Source organism: Cryptomeria japonica, chromosome 4, assembly GCF_030272615.1.
Source record: "Cryptomeria japonica chromosome 4, Sugi_1.0, whole genome shotgun sequence".
NCBI classification, from domain to species: Eukaryota; Viridiplantae; Streptophyta; class Pinopsida; order Cupressales; family Cupressaceae; genus Cryptomeria; species Cryptomeria japonica.
The window spans coordinates 779,753,561-779,766,577 of record NC_081408.1 but is presented as its reverse complement, the minus strand read 5'-3'; the positions used below and the strand labels follow the sequence as shown (position 1 = coordinate 779,766,577).

The 13,017-nt window shown below is 38.7% G+C and overlaps 1 protein-coding gene across 6 annotated transcripts in view; it reads right to left on the bottom strand.

Annotated features, from left to right (window-relative positions):
- Positions 1-551: 551 nt before the first annotated feature.
- LOC131031980 (CHD3-type chromatin-remodeling factor PICKLE) overlaps positions 552-13,017 on the bottom strand; it is a 276,430-nt gene continuing 263,964 nt past the window's right edge. For all 6 annotated transcript variants that reach the window (XM_059220166.1, XM_059220169.1, XM_059220168.1 and 3 more), the window contains 2 exons: positions 1,478-1,551; positions 552-1,194 (listed from right to left, as the gene is read on the bottom strand). In XM_059220166.1, coding sequence (XP_059076149.1) covers positions 1,039-1,194; positions 1,478-1,551 — 230 coding nt within the window. In that variant the 3' untranslated portion in view covers positions 552-1,038. The remainder of the gene's footprint in view (positions 1,195-1,477; positions 1,552-13,017) is intronic.

Below are 13,017 nucleotides of genomic sequence, written 5' to 3'. Positions count from 1 at the left end.
ACTATTATGTACAAAATGCCATCGAGAACATAGAAAGGTAGATAATGTGTAAGGAAATCCTTGACAAAGAATATGCTACTGCATCTTATTGAATCTTGTGAATCGTTCAGACGAAACTAATGTTGAAAGTAATCGCAACGCAAGAGGATCCAAAACTACACAACCACCTCTCACTACTTTGAGGAGCGGATATTAACGCATCAACCCAAGGCATGCAACCATTGCAAAAATGGCTCCCTTGGGAGCAGCATTCAACACTGACAACAAAACACTAGACTGATCTATCCTCATTCACCAAGCCAATAAGTGCAGTCCAAGTCTTCACAAAATCAATGCAAACTTTTTAGAAACATGAAGTTCATATAGGAAAAGGCAACCATTATCCTGCATGGATAAATAAGGAGCAGTTTTTGCTCTATAACTATTGTTTAATGAAGGAAATTCTATAGTACTTTTATACATAAGTTTTAGAGACAAAATATATATCAGAAATCGCAATATATTCGATTGGATAGATAATGAGCTCTTTTATGAATGGAACGCAATCAGCAGAAAATAACAAATTCCAGCAGATCAAATTTAAACAAAATATGCATAGAGATTTTAAACATTACAAATTCAACCAATTCTAGGTAAGCTTTTGATATATAATATTCTGATTGTTTACATATCCAGGATTTATTCGCTAATTTTTTTCATTTGTTTTATTTATATACAAAACCCAGCTTTTATTTGTCTTCCCTTCAGCTGCCATAGAAGTTCTTCTGACTTGTGCACACATAAACCAGAGAAATAAAAAATACCAAAGGTTTTCTGTCAACCCGTCAATGGATCAGACTAATAACTGTACCAAGTACATCCACAACATTACATAATGGATATAAATTCTTGAAATAGTGCTCGCTATGAGTCTATTCTTTGCTCTGTATCGAAATTCCCTTTGTACAACATTTGATTGGGTAGTAGCAAGTTAGTCATTGAGACAAACTACATTTCGCATCCATGGTTGAGCAACATCTAAACTAAAAGCACTTGGCCTCAAACCTGAAGATCATTGCTTTCTAAAATTCTGCAAACATCTTGGCAGAGGCTCTGAAGAAAATATAACTTCTTCCCTAGCCTATAAGCAGCTGACTTGTTTCCTGAACATGCTTGAAAGGAGTCATGTTCATTTTCATGAACTACATTGCACAACTGCGATCCCACAGGTAAAAAGCATGAGAGATTAAAGTGTTTGTCCTATAAGGAAACTTATAAGATGGAAAGACAAGCACATGCATCTGCATATTCACGTGTAAACAAACATTTCCACATGGGCACACACACATACCGGTTGTCTACAGATTATTTATTTGGAATCCTTTTGAGTTCAGGCCAACTTTTTAAAAACGGATTCATTCACTTGATTGTAATTTATTGTGTATAAGAATAATTACAAAATGAGAAATTAATTTTAATAAGTATATTGTTTACTTACCTCGTTATAAAGTCGAGCTATTTCCAAATGATTCGATTTATTATCTACTGCACATGTCAAGACCTCTTCTGGTCCTGAGGAATAGATCTTTTGGTCAGTTCACGATAAAAGATGAAACAAAATACTAAGGAAAATTAATTTGTCTCTCAAGTAAATAATATGTTTTCTGAGATAAACTTCATGTATTGTTCAGGAACAGCATTCAAATAGATTTCCAAAGTGTAATAATTTGAAAGGACCTTTTCTATATTATAACTACAAAGTAGTGTTCTATCCACGTCCTACATTTTTCCATAACCTCACTTCTCCATTTAGTCTCTGCAATGAATTTCAATTTTCAACTACTCCCATGCTTCTTCATCCTAGTTATTTGAGTCATTATTCTCCTGAAGGACTACAAAGTTCAAAACACTATATAACTTTGTCTAAAGTCTCAAACCTAATATAATGCCAGGGTATTTGGCAAAAAAATTATCAATATCAGATATACAAAAACTCTATGTTACTCCCTCCCCACATACCCATATGGGTCTGGTCCGGGGGTAGTACGTCATTGGGTTCACCCAATTTCCTGCCCAGCTGCCCCAGATTCCCTATGGATCCTTCACCCTAAGAACAATTGAGGGAGACCCATAGGCTGCCCTAAAGGGGGAGAAAACAAAAAAACCATTTTTAAAAATATTTCTATAAAGAAAAATGTGTCAAATATCTATTTTTGACCTTGTGATAAAATTGTGAAAATGGCATGTGCCATGAAGGTTTATGCGGTTTCAAAGGCCTTAATTTGGGCTAGTTGGTGGTTTGTGGAGTTCATTTCTCAAGGTTAACAGTGTTGGGATGTGAAGCCCAAAGGTCACATGACCATTCGACTTCCCCAAACTATTCATTTCACATCTGAATGTGATTGTATAAATGACTGAGTGCAATCATGTATGTAATTGTATTGAGAGTTGATTAATAGAAGTTATTCCCTACTTTGAGTGTGGATGTAGGCATATTTGCCGAACCACGATAAATCGTGTGTTGTCTCTTCTTATCGCTTTTCTATTTCTGTTATTGTTTTCTCTGCTCTTTCTAATCTTTACAATTGGTATCAGAGCCATGTTGGCTTGAGCAGAGATGGAGGAAGGAGTAGGTAAAATTTATAACTTCTATGGCAGTTTTACGTTCCATGTAAAACTATGTTTCAAGCGCCGCGTACATTGGTGGGATGGCTGGAAGAAAGAGGGGGACTCAGTTGAAAAGGAGAATCCAACGAAGGAAAAGGATGTTGGGATTCTTATTTGCTCTCCCCTTGAGCCAGCCTTGGCACTTATTGGCCAAACTGTTAATGGCCGGGAAGTTGTTGGCATTCGTGTGGTGAAGGTTGAACGCCATGATAGTCCCTGTATAGACGCTGGAATTTCTAAGCTGAAAGATGTTGAAAAAGTGGTTGTTGTTGAAGAGGATGAACTCAAGAGATTGCGGGAGGAAGAGTGTATGCCATTGGAAACCCAAGTTGAATCTGCTGTTGACTCCCAGGATGAGGAGGGTGCAGATTGGAGTGAGGTAGCAGGGCAAGGAGGCCTGGGAGAAATTTTGGCTTCGGAGAGCTCTGCGGATGGCATGGCCTTGGCAAAAATAAAGAGGCACTCCCATAATAATGACAACCTTTGTGCAGATAATTTCATAGAAGCCTATGAGCCTATGGATTTAGATGACATAGTAAATGATAAAAGTCAGTTTTCTGATTTGAAGCGAAAGCGACCATTGATAGGAGCAGAGGACAATGGGCATCGCTCCAAGCGGTTTCAGGCATCACTTGGAGTGAATGAAAATGTTATTGAATCTGTTAATGCTTATTCTAATGGAGGAGGAGATGTTTTATCTCGACCAGAATGCATTGACATTCACCAACCTGATTGGATGGATGTGGATGATAGTGCCAACGTCGATAATGAACAACTTGAGGGTGAGAGAACTTGAACTCGTGATAACAATCTGATGGAGTTGTTTGATGATGAAAATAATGCCACTGTTTTGTTCCACAAGAATGAATCACTCAAAGTTCGAGGAGCATTGCGAGAGCACCAACTTGTTGCTCTAATTGATACTGGAGCAACTCACAACTTCATTGACGCTAGGATTGTTGCCAAGAGAGGTCTTATCACTAATGATGTTGAAGACTTCAAGGTCATGGTGGCTGATGGATCAACAATTTGTTGTAAACGGATGGTGTCAAACATGTCAATGAAGCTTGGTAATTATGAATTCAAGGATGACTTCTATGTTGTCAATATTGGAGGGACCGATGATGTGGTCCTTGGCATTCAATGGCTGCGATCTCTTGGTGAGATCACTCTTAACTTGCAAACCATGGAGTTAAAGTTCATGACTGAAGGGAAGAAGGTGGTTTTGCGAGGGATGTCTAATGGGGGTCCTTGGATTGTATCCCTGAAGAGGATGGAAAGGCTGATCCGTCATAACCAAGTAGAGTGGGGAGCAGAATGTGTGATAATGCCATCAAACCCATTAGAAGACAAGGGCAGCTACACTACTGATATTCAAGCTCTAATCACAAACAAGAGCAAGGTCTTTGGAAATCCACAACTTAGAAAATCTCCCGAGTGTATGGTCATGCCATCCCACTCATCTGAAGAAAAGAGAAGCTATCCTGAAGACATTCAGGCTTTGATTTCAAAGAGGAGCAAGGTGTTTGAGACTCCACCCTTGGGTAGGCCGCCTGAGCGTGGTAATGAACACATCATTGAGTTGGAAGAAAGTACTAAGCCTATCATGATTACTCCTTACCGTTACCCAAAGAAGCAGAAGGACGAGATTGAGAAAGCCATTAAGGAGCTTCTAGACATGGGTTACATTAGGCCAAGCAAGAGCCCCTTTGCTTCGGCTGTTGTATTGGTGAAGAAGAAGGATGGGACCATGCATATGTGCGTGGATTACTGAGCCTTAAATCAAAAAACCATCAAGAATCGGTACCCCATTCCCAGGATTGATGAGCTGCATGGTGTCGTGTACTTCTCCAAGATAGACCTCAGATCGGGCTACCATCAAATCCGAAAGAGGGCTTATGATGTTGAGAAGACTGCTTTCAAATGCCACTTTGGGCATTTCAAATTTCTAGTCATGCCTTTTGGTTTGACTAATGCTCCAGCCACATTTCAGTCCTGCATGAACAAGATCTTTCAGAAGCAACTGAGGAAGTTTGTGCTCATATTCTTCGATGACATTCTCATCTTCAACAAGTCTTGTAAGGAGCACTTACAACACTTAGATGAAATTCTTAGCATTCTGGAGTTTGAATCATTGTTTTCCAAAGAATCTAAGTGTGAGTTTGGAATGAGGGAGTTGCTCTATTTGAGGTACATCATCAGTGCAAAGGGTGTGAAGGTGGATCCTGAAAAGATTAGAGCTATCCTTGATTGGCCACCACCTGAGAACATAACTCATTTGAAAGGATTCTTGGGTCTATGCGGTTTTTACAAAAGGTTTGTGAAGGGTTATTCTCAGTTGGTTGCCCCCCTCACAGATCTCACTAAGAAATGAGCCTTTGAGTGGTCTGCAAAGGCACAAATAGTGTTTAGCTCATGCTCGGTTTTGGCCTTACCAGATTTCACCAAGCCTTTTGAACTACAATGTGATGCGTCAAGAGAAGGTGTAGGTGCAGTTCTTATGCAAGACAAGCATCCTATTGTCTTTGAAAGTAGAAAGCTGAGAGGACCTGAAAGGCTATACTCAATTTATGACAAGGAGATGCTTGCCATAATGCATGCCCTGGCAAAATTCAGGCGATATTTGGTGGGAAGTAGGTTCATTGTTAAGATTGATCATAACAGTCTTAAGCATTTCATGCACCAAAAAGATTTGAATGAAAGGCAACAGAAGTGGGTTAGTAAGCTTCAGGCCTATGACTTCGACATTGAGTATGTCAAGGGGAAGAACAACATAGTGGCAGATGCACTTTCACGGAGACCCCATCTAAGCTCTATATGTGATCCCACTGCTGATTGGAGGGACCTATTGCTTGCTGATTATGCCAAAAATCAGTTTGCAACCAACATTGTTGAAGGCACTTTTCATGGTGAAAAGTACAGTTTGGTTGATGGATTGATTTTGTATAAGGGAAGGATCCTTCTTCTACCCGAATCTAAGTTGAAGGAGAAGGTATTGCAGACTTTTCACGACATTCCTCTTGCTGGCCACCAAGGTTTTTTTAAGACTTACAAGCAGATCCGAGAGAGATTCTCTTGGAAAGGGTTGAAGAGAGATGTCTTGAAGTACATTAGGGAATGCCATACTTGTCAAAAGAACAAGGATGAACACACAGCACCCGCTGGTTTATTGCAACCATTGCCAATTCCCAGTAAAAAATGGGAAAGTGTCTCTATGGATTTCATCACTGGGTTGCCAAAGGCTAGTGGGAAGGATTGTATTTATGTGGTGGTGGATAGATTAACAAAATTTGCTCATTTTTTCGCCATCACCGACTCATTTACAGCAACTCAAGTTGCTGATTTGTTCTTCCGTGAGGTGTTTAGGCTACATGGTCTGCCTAAAAATATTGTGAGTGATAGGGACAACAAGTTCCTAAGCTTCTTCTAGCAAGAGATTTTCAGATTATGTGGTATTGTGCTCACCCCAAGCACGAGTTACCATCCCCAAATAGATGGACAAACAGAGATAGTAAATAAGTGGTTGGAAGGTTACTTGAGGAACTACGTTTCAGAGCAGTGAAGGCATGGGTAAGATGGCTACATCTTGGTGAATACTGCTATAATTCCACTTATCACATGTCCATTAAGATGTCACCTTTCATGGCAATATACGATTATGAGGCCCCTAGTTTTGCTAATTTGGTGTTTCGAGATAGCAGAGCACCTCAGGCTAGGGATATGGTTCAGCAGTGTCAGGATATTCTGAAGGCATTGAAGGACAATCTCCAGATTGCACAGAATTGGCAGAAGTTGTATACTGATCAGCAGCGTATTGAGCGCTCATTTGAGGTTGATGATATGGTCTACCTAAGACTTTAGCCCTTCAGACAACCTACTATCAAGAAGAGTGGAGCGGAAAAACTCAAGCCACATTTTTATGGACCATTCAGGGTCATCAGGAGAGTGGGAGTTGTGGCTTATGAGTTGGAGCTACCAGCAAGTAGCCGAATACATAACGTCTTCCACGTGTCACGCCTCAAAAAGGCACTTGGGCACAATGTGATAGTCTTTTCTGATTTGCCTCCTTTGGATGAAGAGGGAGAATTGGTGCTAGTTCCTGAGGCCATCCTTGATGTCAGAGAACGATTGTTGAGGAGGAGAACCATTCGAGAGTATTTGGTTAAGTGCAAGGACTTACTGGTGGAGGATGCTACATGGGAGAATGAGGAGGTTTTACAGCATCCTGGCTTGCGATTGCTTGAGGACAGGCAATTTTGGGAAGGGTGGATTGAAATATCCCCTTCCTTGTGATGTTGCATTCAGTGGTCCACTGGCCTATTCCAGAGACCCGTAGGCTATGTGGAAAGGTGAATTAACGGTTTCCATGTTCTTTGGAGTTCCGACCAAGCTTGTCAGAGGTGGAATGTGAACTTACTATTTTTAGTAAGTTAGGGTTTGGCTGTCGAGATGGTACAGAGTTGCTAAGCTCGTCAAGATCTTTCTCTGGTTGCGAAGATCACGATTTTCGGAGCATTATTTCATGACTTACTATTTTTAGTAAGTGAAAATTTTGGGCATTCTATTTTTGGCAGTCCTGGACTTGGTCCTGATCCAACACAGTTCAGTGATCCTCATTGCTCAGCCTCATCCGGGTTTTGTTGATAATCAATACTGGAGCTATAAGCGATTTAATTAAATATTATTCCTTATCCTAAGGTTATTATTTAATTATTTTATTATTGATTGATGCTATGGGAAATTGTGCAAAATATGATATTTTTCGTAAGTCATGCCAGGGCGAATTATTTGAAGATTAAAAGGAGACTTTATTTTTTATACTTTAAAGTTTTATTATGCCAAATCGTGGTCCCCTCTCCTTGGTGTGATTTTGACTTGGGAAGTGGGCACCATTTTTGGGTCCACCACATGAAATGAAATGCAATTTGAATGAGGAGAATTTGGAGGCAATTTCATTTGAATTCTAGACTTGAAAATCTATGTAAACAGGTGTTTGGCTTCTCATTTGTTTATCCAGAGAAAATATATCATTATGCTGTCGGAATGACTCCAGACTTCTTCGAGGGTGAATACGTCCTAGATCTTTCCTTCCGGTTTCGAGTGTGAGACATCACTCCTAGCTGTGGTTTGAAGTTGTGAGCTATTTGGTGAATTTTGGGTGTGTTGGTGAAGAGTTGTGTGCTGCTAGGTTTTTGTTGTTGCTGGGTTTTTGGTGTTGCTGGTGTGTGTTGGCTGGAAGTGTATTTTGCTTGTAGCTATCTGCGTGTTGAGTGCATCATTCTGGGTGAGGGCTTGTTGGAAGCGTATCGGAGAGACAATAATTCTCCTACATTGGTGTGGCATTTGGAGAGCTCTCCAATTTACAATTGCAAATCGAAATATTCAGCCAAAACGCCATTTCCAGAATTGCCTTGGGTTGCGTGCATCGCAGTTGTTGCTCTCCAGTTGCAGTTTCAAGGTATTGATTTGATTGTTTATGTTATGCGCTTCATTTGCATTTGGTTTGGCATGATTCCATTTAGTTTTGAGCGAGTTACAAGCATTTTAGTGGTCTTTGGGATGGCTGGTTCTGCGTTTCATTGTCTCTGATTTCAGAACAGCATGTAGTGTTTGTGGTGAGAATGTGTTATTGAATTCTTGAGATATGTACTTCATTCTATCTTCTCTCACATCTCTATCTTTGTAAGAATTTCTTCAGTAGTACTGACCAATTCATTCTATGTTGCATTTCCCGTTGAACAAGTGGAAGAGGATGGCTTAGCCACCTGTATGTTTTGTAATTCAGCTTTGTCCTCCCACTGAGCAAGTGGTTGAGTGATATTGTCCTCCCGCTGAAATATGCGGTTGAGTGATAGTTTTATGTAAAATTCCTCCCGCTACATAAGCGATAGAGTGATTTGGTTCTGTTATGCTCTTGTTACCTTGGCTGGTTTACCGTCAAGTTCTTGTTCTTCATCTTGTTGAAAAGTGGAAGGGGCTGGCTTGCCGCCCAGTATTGTATTTGCATGGTAATTTCCAGCGGATCAGTGAGCTAATGTTCTCACCTTCCTACTTTGGGCTCTTGGTGATTAGAAAGTGGAAGGGTTACTTTCAGTAGTATTGGGATTATATTTCCTAACTTTAATGGGTGCATTATAATATTTGTTGTGCTCAAAAACCGAAAAAATAAGAGGGAATATTACAGTATAGTTCTTTGTGTTTCTCTATTGAACATAAATTAAGTCCTTTAATTAAATAGTCAAATTTTTAATAAGTTTGCTCTATAGGATGCAATTTTTGGAAAAAAATGAATTTAAGATTACATTTTTGGAAAGCTTATAAAAAATTAGGTAGGGTTGGTTCTTTAAATTTTATTGTGTTACATAAAACATACTTCTTAATTTAATGGTCAAATTTTTTTTCCTCATAACAAATACTTTCCTAGCTTAATAAATATTAAAATAAAAACATAATTGAAGCTATGCCATATTTAGGATTAGAGGACCTTCCTATACATAAAAAAATCCCAAAGGATGCATTTTATTTTCAACCACCCAAGATTGAGGAAAGGACAAGAAACAACTAAAATGCTCCATTTGTAAAATTTATAAATGAGGGTTTAAAAAAGTTTACAAATGAATTATTATGATAATTGAAGTCCCAAAGAAACCACCAAGGTTGGTACAATAATAATAAACCTAATCAAGGGAGAGGAGAACATTTTTGAGGTCAAGAATTATCCCTGCCAAGAATAAACATCCATAAATTTGATGGTACACATACCAATTCATGGATAAAACTCTTACATACCAAATTAATTCCATGGTTGTCATAGCCTTACAATATTTTGAATTAGGACTTTACTAATGGTACCTATGGAAGATGATTGATAGACAAGGACAATTGTTTAGTTGGCAAGAATTTAGTAAGGAATTAGCAACATTCTATTAAGTATGAACAACCATGCATTGGAAGCTATTTTACCCAGCTAAAAAGCTTAAAACAATTAAGATCTTTAGCTGAATATAATGATGGGCATTTGAGATTGGCACTTCAAGCTCCAGAAGTGACACCTTACCAAAGGCTACACTTGTACATCAATGATTTAAGGAACAAATTCAACATGATGTTCATGTGTTGGAACCTTGTACAATTAGGAAAGCTATGCAACAAGAATTGCATAATGAGAAACAAAACACCATCAAAGGTGAAACCATGATAGTAACTGACAAAATTGTGACTAATCCTACTAGCAAAAACATGGACAAATCCTTGAACACAAGAGAAGTTAGTAAACTCTCCTCTCAACAAGAGATAGAGAAAAGACAAAAAGACCTAAGTTGGAATTGTGATAGTGAGTGTTCAAAGAGTCATAAGAGTCACCCCCTCGAAGTGATCTGCTATAATTCTGAGTTTTGCATTTATTTCCGAGAAATATGATAACATTGGTATATAAGTTTTTAACTTTGTTTCGTGTGGTTCTTCATCCCGTCACACCAACTATGCCTTTGGAATTCTGTAGATCATCTTGAAATTTGTGTAAGATCTAGAGACTGTTTTGGTAGATATCAACTTGATCACTTGTCTTCCATGAAGGCGGCATATCTTGGAGGTGGCAGGTGCAGTTTCTTGTTTGATGGCGTGGGGTTTTGTATTCTATTTGAGGACTCCAACTGGGCACAAACATGAAAAGGAATGAGGAAGGTTGTGGTTCTTGTTGGGCAGCCAGGAAAGAAGACATTTTCTTTACTCTTCCATTGGCGTGCGTTTTCTTTTCTATATCCTATGCAGCCCGTATCATGATGTGAGTTCCAGCGATGGGTTTCCTGTTCATGCATGGGTCATTATTAATAGCTATTAGTGTGAGGGGCAATTATTCAATGTAGGCCGTATGATTCTTGCATGAGATATTTCTTCTTTCTTGTTCTTGCCTAGACGACTCTCATCTTGCTTGGCATTAGCCTTTGGCGAATTCATGGAATGTGAGGTGCTTTCTGTCGGCTTGGTCTTTATGATACTCACTTTACCAAATGGCATGAGATATTTGCTAAAGGGAGAACATGGACATCTCTTCTTTGGTGTCAATTTGAAGGGCATGGCTTAAGACAGTTTATTTGATGCTGGCATGAAGGTTCGTTATCAAATTTCAAACTTGTCGAGCATGAATTTGATAAGTGTATCAATACACAAGTCACAACCTTATAGTCTGATCACACAAGAAGTTTAGAGTGAGGCATTGGAGATCCATGCTGATTTTGGTGTAAAGTCTCAACAGCATAGACATTGTTCAATGTTGAGCATAGAATTGCCAACCTCATGTATTACTATTAACAACAGATTTTAGTGGGTGTTGGAACATTTGGAGCCTCAAAGCTTTGATTCAAATTTAACAAGTGAGACACCTTGTATATGATTCTCCAAAAGAAGGCATGCTGGTTGTTGGTTTGAAACTTAAACACAGAAATTGTATCTTCAATTCTGCAACAACTGAATTGATAATTTATGTATTTGAAAGGTTAGAAGTTCTATGTAACCTTACTATTAATTTCCTTTTGTTAATGAAAGAAGGTTTTGATTGATCGCTCAAAAAATTCATCTATATTTTGAGAATTATTACGTCATTTTTGTTTGATAACCTAAAAGTACATATCAGTGAGATGATACATCTAGTCTGAAAAACTGTTTGAGAAAATAAGCTAAGGAAATTTTGAAAATTTTGGGTGAAATTAGACCAAGATCAGTACAGTGGTATCAAAGCTGTGCATCCTGCTAGCCTCAGGGATTAACTTGGAAAGTTTGTTTTCAAAATTGCTTCTAGTTAGTTGAAGTTGAGTGTTATTCATTTTAGTGAGGAAAAAATGAACACCTTTGAAGAGTTGTTAGAATTAAAACAAAGTGTTCAAAGAAGTGATAAGATGTTAGCCAAATTGGGTGAACAACTTGAGAAGTTAAGTACTTTCTTCTCAAATAAAAAGAAAGCAAAGGTAAATGAAAAAGAGACTTCTAGTACAAGAAATCACAATGGCAGTCATCTATGCACAAGAGAACAAAAAGTTGCAGAAGAAGAGATTGGAAAAGTGAAACAGACAGATTGCCCAATCACTTATCCCCTTCTCGATGATGTACTTCCAGTGGTCCATTGGCCCATTCCTGAGACCTGTAGGCTATATGGAATGAAGAATTAGGGTTTCAAACATTGATGAGGCGAGAACTTACTATTTTTAGTAAGTTAGGGGTTGGCTGTTTTGATGATACTATCCTACTAAGCTTTCCATGCTCTGTGACTGGGTGCGAAGATCATGCTTTTCAGAGCAGTAGTTCATGACTTACTATTTTTAGTAAGTGGCGGTATGGAGTATTTCTATTTTTGGTAGTGGACAGGGTCCTGGTCTTGCAGCAGTTCTTTGGTCTTCTTCACTCCGCTTCATCCTGGTTTGGGTTAATGATCAGTATGGGAGTCATAAGTAATTTAATTAAATATTATCTTGTCAAAGGTTTAATATTTAAATATTTGCAGTTATTGATTAATTGTGGAGATGACTTAGGAAAAAATTAATTAAGTAATATTCATTTGATTATCTCCTAAGTCAAAGGGCGAATTTGTGGTGGCCATTTAGAGGATTAAAACATCTTTGGTCTAATGTTTATTATTGCAAAAATGACGCCACCATGAGGAAGTTTGAACTTACCTAGGAAAGGTAAGTGGGTGCCAAGTTAGTGGGGAGACATTAGGTGAAATGAAGTTGAATTTGAAAGAAGTTTGGCGCCATTTGCATTTGCATTTGGGAAGGCGTGGAGTTATAAATATGAGCCTTAGGCTCTCATTCTGGACATCTTGAAAATTTGCATTGTTATGCTGCCGGATTGGCGTCAGAACTTTGAGGCTTCGGAGTGCGGCTCCCCAGTGCTTTCCAGTTTCGTACTTGACATATAGTACCTAGCTGTGTGCTGTAATCTACCATAATTTCCTTGCATATCTTAGTCTTTTGGGTGTTTGGAGTGATTTTTGGTGTTGCTAGTTTCCCTATGGCTGAAGCACATTTTTTATCACACCTCTCTACCTGAGTGTCTGGTCATTCTGGGTACTGGTTCAATCATCCTTCCTGCTGTTGGCGATTCATACTGTATTTTTTTAGCACTTTTCACTGAGTATGGAATTTAATATTGCAAATTGAAATTATCTAGTTAGGCATGGGTTTTAGAAGGTGCATTGGGATGCGTTCCAATTAAATGGGGGTGTTTTGATAGTTTACTTCTGGTTTGTCTTCATCGCTGCTGGTCTAGTGTTGGTTTAGGTTTGATTTTGGGTGAATTGGGTGAGTATTGAGAGAGATATGAGTGATTTAGTGGGTTTATAGGCTGCTAGGTATGCATTTCCAGCTTGCAGTTTTG